The sequence below is a fragment of the Dendronephthya gigantea genome, unplaced genomic scaffold, assembly GCF_004324835.1.
Source record: "Dendronephthya gigantea isolate DGI-Jeju-01 unplaced genomic scaffold, DenGig_1.0 000018F, whole genome shotgun sequence".
Classification (NCBI taxonomy): Eukaryota; Metazoa; Cnidaria; class Anthozoa; order Malacalcyonacea; family Nephtheidae; genus Dendronephthya; species Dendronephthya gigantea.
In genome coordinates, this window is record NW_021163028.1 from 230,325 (window position 1) to 242,589 (window position 12,265).

Genomic DNA, 12,265 nt, shown 5'->3' on the forward strand with positions numbered 1-12,265 from the left:
TAACTCCTATGTTAATCAGTTTTTGGATAAGCACATTGTGGCCAATTTGGTCAAAGGCCTTGGAAAAACCCAAAAAACATATACGAATATATTGACCTGGAGAGTCCAGATGGGAAAGCCAAGAATGCAACAAGTCAAGCAAGCAATAGGTAGATCAACCCTTTAGGGAACCAAACTGTTGTGGATCAATATTATGCCGGACATCGGAAATCATCCAATGAACGACAAAATCTTCGAGAACTTTACAAAGGCATGCCGTTAGTGATATAGGTCTTGTATCAGCTTCATTAACAGGTTGCTCTATTTTTGGCATAGGGGTGATCCATGAATCTTTCCATATATTTGGAACAATCCCAGAAGAAAGTGACGTATTAAAAATGTTCGCAACCGGTTCTGCGAAAGAGTATGCAAATTCCTTTAAAAGGCGACCAGGTAAATTGTCAGGACCACAAGTTTTCGATGTATCAATGGCTAGCAATTTTTTACACACTTCGTAGGGTTCAATACAAGGGACTGGATCCGCTGCGGGTAAGTATGATGGAAATAGCGTGGTGTCAAGCTGTGAGATGTCTGCATTAACAGAGATGTAAAAACTGTTAAGAGAATTAACCAACTCCAGATCCGATAACACTTTACCATCCTTTTCCAAAACAAGTTTATCCTTATGGGCCCGACCAGCCATTTTATTTACGGTTTGCCACCACTTTCGACAATCGTCTTTCTTTAGATGTTGAACTATACTTTAATGTTTTTCACCGGAGTTTATTTCTATTATGGAAGGCTTTTTGACGCTCCTTGATAAGTTTTTTAATCGACGCTGATACCCAAGGCTTATCAGAATGGCAAAACCTTGCAGACCTCAGTGGCATAAATTTGTCCAATGCTGTTGATACTTGAGACGGAGACAGCAAGATCATCTACAGAGGGACTTGGACCAAGATCTTCAAACCATTGATGTGAACTAGCCCACCGAGTAAAAGCATTAATGGCGGATCGCGGATGACCACGAATAAGCCACTTAATCGGTTTAGCTTGGGATTTACGGGCAGTGTCTAGTTTATTAGGGATCCATTGTACTATATTATGGTCAGCAGATCCAAGCGGTGCAAGTATGTTCGGCTTATTATAAAGATCTTGTAAATCCGTTATTATGAGGTCAAGAGTAGCTGATCCCCTTGTGGGAGAACTAACAATCTGTTACAGCCCAAGACTGCGAGTTAAATAAACAATGTCGAAATTATTAAAATCCCCAAGAAAAACGATTTCGAATAGAGTCCGTTGTATTCAGGAGATATGCCTCCAGGTCACGATGTTCTTCGGCAGATCTACCGGGGGGTTGTAAACAATGCAGGCTATGATAGGAGGTCTTGGTAGGCGGGTCGGGCGGATCCATAACCAAATACATTCAAAATTAGGATTTTCATGATCTAGTCTCCGCTGACAGGAAATGTTTTGCGAAGAATAGACACATACACCACCACCTCGACTGCTTATACGATCATTACGGTGGATATCACCAGCAGTTGCCATATTTTACCATTTGTTGATTAATTTGCTTTGTATTATTATCATTTGTCCTCGTCGCCATTTATAGTGATGCCATTGTCTTGTATTTAATCCCAAAGACCCCAATAATACATTCCTTAGCTATTTATATACATGACTGATCACATGTATGTCACGTGATCACTGCATTGGCAGGGCATCTAAATGTGTATGAACTGTATTGTTTATGTTCAGATATTGAAGACTTGGCACGTGCACGGCACGCCGGAGTTAACGTCAGAACAGGCGTCTTGTTTATTGTAAATATAATCTAAAACTATGTTTAAAAGTATCTTACCGGTAGGAGGATTGGTTATGGCATCCAAAGGCGGAGAAAAACTGCAGCATTTTCTTTAAAAAACCTTGGTTAACGTTTTTTACGTGTAACACTTTGAAAAAACTGAAAGGCGGGAATTTTGGGTGAAGAACAACGTTTGTTGGCTTGTATCGCAGTTGGTCAGTGGTAATTACCATGGCCTTTTCGGACCATATCTGGCGTCAGCACGAAAAATCCGCCATGTTTCTTGCTTCACTTTTTTAACCCAAAACATTAGGAGCAAGTTCTCCAGGAATTATTATACAGGGTGTATCAAAAAAAACACAACCACTTAATATTCATGAATATCCTCTTTGTTCTACAACACAAAAGACGTTTGGCCCCTGGAATGCGAGAAAGCTTATAATCATATTCTAGCGGCACAATCGTCGGTAAACAAAGTCGGGTGCGTAAACCAACGAGCTGAATTGAAAGTATTTAACGAGTAAAATTTTATTTACAATTTATTTTACAAGGTCGACAGTTAGCATTCAAGTTATCATGCACGACAATAAAAACTCGTTGTTCAGTTGTTAGCTGCACCATTATTAGTTTAGCTGATTTGACCATTAGCAGTTGAACTGTACGATTAGAAGCCATTTTAAAATCCCAGGGGCATAAAATCTATTGAGCTTATGAACAATATGAATTTTAGAATATTAAGTGTTGCGTTTTTTTTGATACACCCTGTATAGCCCAGTAGTCCTGCATGGAAGGGACCCAGCGTAAAAACGGGGCAATCTAAGTTCCCATTTTACCCCATTCACTTCAGGACCCTCTTAATTATTTATAACAATTTAGACGTCATGTTAAAAAGATATATCAATATTTACGGAGTCTCATATTACCTGTTAGTGCTTTGCCTTTTGGGCAAATAAATTATTCATCCGCGTACAACAAAATGGAAGCTGTCTCTAGATGGCTATGGAGCTTCGTTGCAGATGAAGTAAAGGTTAACCAGGATAATCCAACGGTAACTTGTGGAGATTCCGTTCTTCTCTGTAGTATCCAGTTAACCAATCGTAATTCAAAGTTTGAAGATCACCACGAGAACAACATAACTGTTTCATATAGTGATGAGTACAATAAAGCTGTGGGAGACTCTGACTGCAAATTTAAAGTCACTAAAGTAAATCATAGGCTGCTACATGTTACATGCGTTGCTCGTCGCGCTGGAAAGGCAAATGTGAACCTAGACTTAGGAAAATGGTATCGCTTTGATCGTAAGTAAATAAAACGTATTCATTTCAACCTTATCATAACGAAGGAATTAAACACGGGAATAATGTCCCCTTCACTCGGAGAATTACAGTAATAAAAATCTTTTGGCAGTACAAGTGACACGCAATAAATGTACCCTAAGTATATAAATATATCAGAATAATCAGACCGTTTCTATCCTTAGTCATTTTGAAAGAGACAAATTGCGAGGAAATCGATTGATTTGGAAATTTCGTATAAATCGATTGAACGCCGTTGCGAACAGTTCCAATCGTTACAATATTTTCCAGTAAATTCTCGAGATTCCACGCAATCTATAGATTTGTGCTATGCATTACGAGCTTATGTGATGTTGATGTATAGACATCTCTTATTACGTGAATATTGTACTTATATATTGAATATTCTGAGCCATTTGGGGGTAAATAAATTATGATTTTTGTTGTCACTTCACTCGATGCAGGTAAATTCTAGAGGTTCATCAAAGGGCCTTAATTTCGAGTGGAATTATACACACTTCAAATTCAAGCTAGGAACATGCAGTTGATGGAAAAATAAGTCAACTATCGGTCCTCCGGCAGGTTTTGATACTATTAAAACTCATTGCCGTCTGGTCACTATTGCTCCCGACAATATTGTCGGGAAAAGCAAAACCTTAAATATCTCAGCAAGTATTTGGGCTAAAGACCCCGGAATACCACCAAACGATAGAGCTTGAAAAGACGATTTAAATAGTATTTTCAAACCCGCATATAGTAATAAACTGCATTTGTATTATAAGTCAAAACATGAATCAAATAATATGTTGCTTTGTTATCTCAAATTACTCCCCATAGCAACCATATACTTTAGAAATTCAGTATTTTCTCGCTTTTTTTTGTTCTCTGTGTTCTTTAAAATGTCTGAATTTTACATATTATCATTCTGTTATAATTCTGAGTAATTGTTGGGGTAGGATGTGCAAAAGAAGCGGAGAAAATAGCATTTTATAAGTGCTAAGCGATAATTGTTGCTAAGCGCGTGCTGACCGCATGCTCGGAATGTTGTCATGCGGTTGGAAAATGTGACAAAACTCCCTAATGCCTTCCCCTAGGGTAAATTTGACCCCGGAAATCGATTTCTGGCGTAAAATTAGACCTTGGGGGCAGATTTTCGGCTTTTTTTGCCCGAATTTTTTTTCGATATTTTCATTATTGTGAAATATTATCGCCGGTGACGCGAATTCATATCATCAATGTATGTTTATATAAAAAAACGGCAAAAATCTTCTAAAGGCTCGATTTTGACGCTAAAGATATCAAAATAATCCTGAATATGTGAACTAAACCACTGCAACCGGTGTTCGTTTGCATTTTGGGCAATATTTTTAGGCCGCTTTGATGTGCAATATTGAATAATATAAAAAGCACATGCACTTTAAAGAATAAAGTGAATATCGTAGCGAATTGACAACATATCGATATAAAAAAACATGTATCTACTGAAAACAATTTCTTCTTTAAATCGCTCCTATTTTTGTTAAAATCGGTCAAGTATTCGAACAGGAATCGCAAGTTATAATCAGCAAACCACTTCGAAATGTCATCTGATCGGACGGCAATGAGTTTTAAACCCCGACATCCGACGCAGAAATCATGTTGGCGGTATACAGGCACTACAGCATTTATTATACAGAGATGATAAACGAGAACGTAGCAATGTTATTTTGAAATTTTGAAACAATTCAGTTATTCAGATGTTTACAGTATATTGACTAACGTGCAGGTATTACAGAATATTTATATAGTCTATTCATTATGAAACGACTGTATATATAAAGCACTAGACCAGGCATAAAATTAATATACACCAAAAAAAATTTCAACTAAGTATATATATTGCTTTTTATCTTATTACGATCCATTTACAAATATATAAACAGAAGCATCGCATTATTGGTTATAGAGTATCCCCGAACTCCTCACTACATCGAACTAAATCCAATTCCCCTTGATTTGGTAATGTTCTTTATAGTAATTTACTCCACTTAAATAAATAGATGAATTTTGTTTTCCCTTGGTCGAATATATCCGGTTAACTCGAACTTTGGTTTCGAATCATAGATCAGCAAACTTTAAAATGTGAGAACATTTTTGACAACTGGAAACCATAATGTTCGCCAATAAACCGTATAGAAATACACCGCGTATACATTACTATAGAAACTGTCGAAATAACAACAATTTAATTCTATATGAATTTAGTCATGTTTTTTAATTTCCCGTCTACAGTTGCATGGGGCTGGATGATTACCTACACTATGTTTTACCGCTGTTCAAGCAATATATATAGACGTGCTCTGTTTTGACAGCTGGGAGGTTTCATTTGCATGCTTGTTTGCGTTTCCTATATTCCATTGCATATGCTTTTCGCTATTGCTTAGCCTTAGGTTCTGTGTTTCATTAGCTCGTTTTTCCTTCATGTATTTTTTCATATATTCTGTTCTTCTTTGCTTCTAATTGAGCACTCCTATTTGACTGTTCAGGATTTAGAAGTACCTGATGGCAAAGTTGATACAAAATGATACTCATCTATATTACCTAAATGAATATCTCGAAAGTTGATCTGTTGGTGAAAATCCCTGTACTATAGTGTGTTCTAAAAATTGTTTATGTGTCTCACTAATGACTATCCTCAACTTCAGCTGATCAGCCACAGCTTGTATAATCATGCATAGATCACCCCATCACCCTTGCATGGACATATTATTGAGGTATTCTAACCATGAGTTTCAGTGTTACTTATTAGCCCTCATATAAGCAATGCCAAATGCTTAAACTTGTAGATGGTGCTCAGTGCAACTGATGAGACACAGCTCGAAAAAAGCAGTCACAATCTCCACCAACATCAAAATGGTCTGAAATGAAAGCGTTGTAGTCTTTGTTAGTGGGACTGTTGTCTTGAACAGGACCAGGATTTCTTTCAATATCTCCTGACAACATTAGTTTCCTTTGAGTCATGTGATATTGTTTACTAGCAATATTGCCTGCTATCTTTAGACTGTAAAAAACATTACAAAATGATTTTTTACTACATAAATGTTTTTTTCTTCTAAGTTGACAAAATGCTTTAAATATCCGAATGAATGGATAAAAAAATATGTCGCATTGGCACAAATTGAAAAGAACATTGCTTGAAATTGCTAGCTATCTTATTTAAAATGGATGACCTAGGGCTAGGGGCTTTTCTTACAAAATATTTGAAATAATTCTTCACAGTAAAGTGGATCTACTTTTTCTCTTCCTCATAGTCAATATAATTCTCTTTAAAGGCAACCTGGAAGGTGCACTTGATCGCTCATTTTCCGTACAGTCGGTCGGCGGTGACAACAACAGCTACGCGTATAGTGACCTATGAATTTATACACCTAATACAGTGTATAATGGTTTGCTAGTGAATTTCTTTTGATTTCGTTAATCGTCTCAGAAGAGATTGTTTTGAGTTTTACCTCCGAAGAGATTGCTTTGATCTTACCTCATGAGGATAAGTTTCCATGTTCAACAAGATTTTTTGAAGCCAAAATTTCAATAACGAGTCACGAGTGTATGTTTATATTTTCTGCATGCTTTAGGTTGTGGTTTGAGCGCGTTGTAAACTTATCGCGGATTGTCTAATTATATAAGCCTATTGCTAAATGGTTATGTGTTAACATACGGTACGTTTGCGATGACAATATATACAAAAACACCTTGAAAAACTCCTAACTTCCGGTTTCGAGTTGACCACTCTCTAATCCTATTGGATAATGAAATAAATAGACGAATATGATTGGACAATTCGAAACCGAAAGTTAGGAATTTTTCAAATAATTGAATAATTTGATGAACTCCGTAAGCCAACTGATAAATTTATACAAATGAATTACTCGATATTTTTAGGAAATAAAAGCATGAACTACGGCAACCAATATATGTGATTGTTATATAGGTGCTGTGTATTTTAAATGTGATTGGTTCATTCGTAGTCACATGACTGTAAATAAATGCAATGTTTCCCGCCAGGGAAACAAGTGAAAAATTGATGCCCGCATATTGTCATAACAAAGTTTTTTGAAATGAAATTGTCGTGTAACATGTATGTTTTTGTTCTTATATAACAAAACACTTAATGTTCGCTACACCTCGGGAAATAGTGAGTTTTGCTTTCCCTCGAGTCTCTTGGGAAACTCAGACTCTTGGGAAAACAAAACTCACTATTTTCCTCGGGAGCATGCATTCAGTGTATAATATTTAGACGAAACCTAACACCAGCCCCGGTTAACTCGAACCCCTGGTAACTCGAACAATTTTTCTTTCCCCTCCGGAGTTCGAGTTAGAGGGAATACTGTATATAATATACATAACCGCGGTTGAAATTGCGATCGCTTCGCATGACCAATAAGAATAGAATTCAATGATGGCAATATCGCGGCAAACGTAATTTAAGTACTTTTGAGTATGAATTCTCCAAGCTAGCGATCCCAACGCTTTAATAATTCACAGCTATAACTATAGAAAAAATGCCATATTCGTGTGCGGTGCTGTATTTAGCAGTTGTAATATTAGCAATGAAACCTCCGTTTGATCATGCTTGATTCGGGGATATGTTAAACCTGCTTCTTTAGAATTTTATTGGTAAAGTCAAAATCCTATATGTTGCTACAGACGTCTGGTTGCCTAGGTATCGGGAGGGCACTGAAACTTTGCATTATCCTTGGATCCCTGTAGTCCCGTTTGTCGTGAACGCCACACGTATAAGGCTCTATTGACCTATATGCCTTGCTGGTCTGGATGATAATTCAGGATGATTCCTTCCTGGATGATTTTTAGATCGAGAGAGAGAGGCATTGGAAGTGAGAGAGACTGAGAGAGAGGCATTGGAAGTGAGAGAGACTGAGAGAGAGGCATTGTAAGAAGAACTCGTGGGGGCATTTCCATATGTACATTAGACCGCACGTAATCGCGTATCTACTGTAACTGTAATCCACACATATATGTTATTTACCAGATTGGAGGTCCGTATAGGGAAATATTTCCCAAGGTCTCAAAAACAACATTTTTGAGACCAAAAGAAATATTTCCCTATACGGACCGACTAAACTGGTAAATAATAGAGTTGTTTTTTTTAATTACCCGCCCCCCGTGCGTGCTTTCAAATCTCGCGGTCCGTACGGTCCGCTCGCGTAGCCAATCAGATTGCAGGAAACGCTAAAATGTAAACTCGGACCGCAAGAAAAAATATATTAGATATTTCATGGAGTATCGCCCAAGTTCAAAAATATATTTTTCTTTTAGGTCAAACTTTATCCGTTGAAATACTTCCTTCGTCGCCTAAATGTTTGCAAAATGTTGCATTCACCTGCTCTAAAAAGCCATTTGACGTCAGGTACAAACCAAGTAACACGAACCCAACGATGGTGTATCGGAACCAATGGTCAATTCTTAAAGCAACATTGGAAGATTCCTACGGGAATGTTGTCCGAGGTTTGTGTAAGGAATACAGCATCATAGCTTTAAATTTATCCAGCGAGGAGGGAGAGGAAATGGAAATAGAATCCAGAAAGAGAGACATTCAGAATGGAATACTTACAGTAGACACGAAGATTAATGAGGCCGGAAAGTATAACCTGTCAATAGCTCTTAGTGATAGAAAAAGCCCGGAGGAAGTGTTCCGTTTGAGATTTATTCCAGTGCAAGTTAACAATGCGCCAGTGTACTTGCAAGGATCAAATTTCTATTATCCTGAAGTTTGCGTGGCTGGCAATGAGATTCAACTAGAAATCGTTCTTTGTGATATCTTTGGTTGCCCCTTGCCTGCTAACTCGACTGCAGATTTTAATATCGCGTGCCACATTCCCAACTTCGATGCGAAAAAAGAAACAAAGGTTTTGAAAACAACAAAGGACGAGTCAGGTATTGTAGTTTGTTTCTCAATGGTTCTTACTAAAGCTGGAAGCAGAGAGCTGGTGATCTATGACAACTGCAATAGCTCAAAAAAGAAAGTCATACACATTGACATCCACCCTGAACTGAACGATATACATTGGGGGTTCACTGCCGTAAAAGAGAATGCTTTCAGGAGAGAGAAATTGATCTCTGAAATATCCTTGTTTGATCGATTTGATAATGAAATATCGAGTTCACCAAATTCATATTCATCAAATATTCCAAATCTTTTAAAGCAAAGCGGTCCTGAACAATGGTTTGTAAAGAAAAATATTCAAGGCAACAACAAAGCTACTGTGGAGTTTTACTTCGAGAAAAATGGAACATATAGCCTTTGTTTAGCAGATCAGGACGATATCATTGTAGCTAGCACTTCGTTCTCGATCACAATTACAGATGCTCCATTAGACTATGGCAGTTCATCAGTGAGATGGTTACCTGAATTTGACGATATAAATGATCAACCTATGTTCCCCGATGATGAATCATTTCGGTGTTGTTTGGCACTAAAAGACGTTCTTGGTTATGATTATGACGGAAAAAGATTCACAGCGGGTTGCATCAAGATGAAATACAAGGACACCGAGACAGAGGTATGTTCTTTATCAGAAAACAATGGATCATACAACATTGTTGTGCAATTGACGAACGTCGCGAAAGACGATCCGCGCCCAAAATTTTGGTGCTTTGTAAACGACAAGAGAATTGAAAATCCTTTAGTTCTGCCAAGAGTCCAAGTATTTGAACGGTATGATGATGGGAACTGTATTCTTGCATGGTCATACAATTCTTCAAATATTTTTTGCCAAGGTGTTACGAAGGAAGACGTAATCGGGGAGGATTATTGTCACCTAAATAATATTAAAAGATTTTGCGGGATGGTAAACAATCCTGAAATTAAAACGGTTCAACTCGTTAATACAGATATTGAGTTTCCACTTGACGAAAGCAGTGGCAAAATAAAAAAATTTCAAAACAGTCTGCTGCATCTTCTCAGAGCTTTGTACTATCGGAAAAAGGCGTTTGAATTAGACAAGGCTCGAGAACAGTGGAAAAGAAGGGCTACTAAATTTTATGAGGCTGGTAACAGTGCCTGTTCTCGTTTTTGCAGGACACTAAAAACAAAATACGCCAAACTAATGCAAAGATATCACAATGAAGCATGTGAAGAGTTTTTTCAACTCTGTAATGCTGGACGTCGCCAAAGTGAGATTGATCTTCATGGATTATTGGTGGTCGATGAAGACAAGCTCGAAGAATATAAACAACGTCTGCTCTCCAAAGCCAAAGATGAAAAAAGCCTGGATGACGTGGTAAGGGAAATTGAAGAACAACGGGATAGTGGCAATGAAGCCATAAGGTATTGTATCTACACGTCTTTATCATCTATTTATTTAATAAGCTTAAGAAAGCAGAGAACAAATCGCAGTTGAATTCAAGAAAAATTTTATATCATGTGAAATTTGTAAGGAAAAAGCCTAAGCAACGATCCTGATTCCTACCTACCGATTGCCTCTTTGGAATTTGCATACTTACTTAATTTTCGAGTTTTCACTGAGTTATAATCAACATGCGTGGCTCTTAAGGCTGTTTTCAATTACATTCGCTTCGCCTGTGCGAACGAACCGGCCTTTGCAATTCTACTCATGCGACATTCCGACATTTTTAAAAGTTTGCCACAAATTGATCAATGATTAGATTATAATATTCTTGAATATTCATATAATTATCAGTAAATATTTTATCTAGAAATTAGTGTGAGAATACATTATAAATAGATTCTTGAGCCAATGCATGCTTTTTCTCAGTTCTACTTACCCCTAAATATTTTTATCTCATATTTTGTTGTATTGTTTTAAATATCTGGCACCTGATCGAATTTTTTTAATTTCTTCTTTATCACTCCTAAGCAAAATTGTCTGCCATTTTGTTTTTGTTACTCTCTGTTTATGAGCTGATACACGTTGAGTATCTCGGCCAATTAGATTGCAGAACAGCTCATATACAGTGAGTAGCGATTTACAAAATATTATCATATATAGGGTGTCCAATATTAGATGCTCCTTTTGCCGTAGGAAATTGCGTGAAAGACTGGATGAAAAATTTGATATGAATGTGGCCGAGGAAGATGCTGAGATGTGGCTTGAGATCATTGTTGGGTCCGGAAATCACTCCAAAGGACGGAAACGTATCCGACCTATGGTTGAAAAATATCTAAAAAAGCGCAAGTTGGAGTTTAAGCCAGTTAACAAAGGAGCTTTGGTGGTTACATTTCAGAAGTATGCTGGAAAAGAACCATGTTTTGGGCCGTATTATTGCACTAAATGTCACAAGACGTGGGAAAATGGTAGAAGTTGGATTGGCAAGTGGCAAGCCTGTTACAACTGCAACGAAAGGAGGAATTCAATCGAGAAATGCTACCCTCTAAAGCAGCGTCCTCATAGAAACCGGCAGACTTACATTCCTAAAATTGCTTCCAGAAACCAACGGCCGATTCCGAGACACCTCCAAGAACTATGCCAAAAGTGTACTGAACTTGGAAGACCGTGTCCGCGAGCTTGAATTCGTTATGACTGCTATACGTGTCGAGGATTTTTCCTGATATTTCTCCGGAACTTAGAAAACATGAAGCATGTAATCTTCTTACTCAAATTAATGCATTTTGCAATTTTTGTGTTGCCGTTCGGTTTGGAGAAACTATTTTAAATTCGCGTAGGCTAGATATAAAGCGTATTCAACAAAAGATGATTTGTATTAAAGCAATTTGTATTAAAGACAAACTGTATGAAATTAATCCCGTGTATGGCCGGTTCTTCTATGCATATTTTTAGAACACAAGTGTTATTGTTCTGCCTTAGCAGACTATTTTTTGGACATGAAGGTATTGTCAGGGCATTTTTGGACATGAAGGTATTGTCGATGTATCTTCATCTGTCGTTTATAATGCATGAGTATAAAAAGCCGGGCACCTTGTCAGGCGCAAGCCCGCTATATGCGGACTGTTATCAAATGCGGACTATGATCAAACTACTTATTTCCAAAATTACTCGTGAACCATAGAAAAATAACATATTTTCATATCGGGAATCATCGTATTGTGCGCTATAACAGGCCACGTGGAGTACTTCTAAACATATTTAGACGAAGATCACGTGTCGCTTTAATTTTTTCCGGCCTTCAAAAATCCTCCCAATATATAAACTATAGTTGAACGATCGCC

The 12,265-nt window shown here is 37.4% G+C and overlaps 1 protein-coding gene across 1 annotated transcript; it reads left to right on the forward strand.

Moving 5' to 3' along the window:
• Window positions 1–2,563: 2,563 nt before the first annotated feature.
• Window positions 2,564–11,788, forward strand: LOC114520892. The gene is made up of 3 exons (XM_028541235.1): window positions 2,564–3,084; window positions 8,395–10,405; window positions 11,121–11,788. Exons 1-3 carry the CDS (start codon window positions 2,763–2,765, stop codon window positions 11,605–11,607), a joined length of 2,820 nt encoding a protein of 939 aa, XP_028397036.1. The 5' UTR covers window positions 2,564–2,762; the 3' UTR covers window positions 11,608–11,788.
• The last annotated feature ends 477 nt before the right edge of the window (window positions 11,789–12,265 follow it).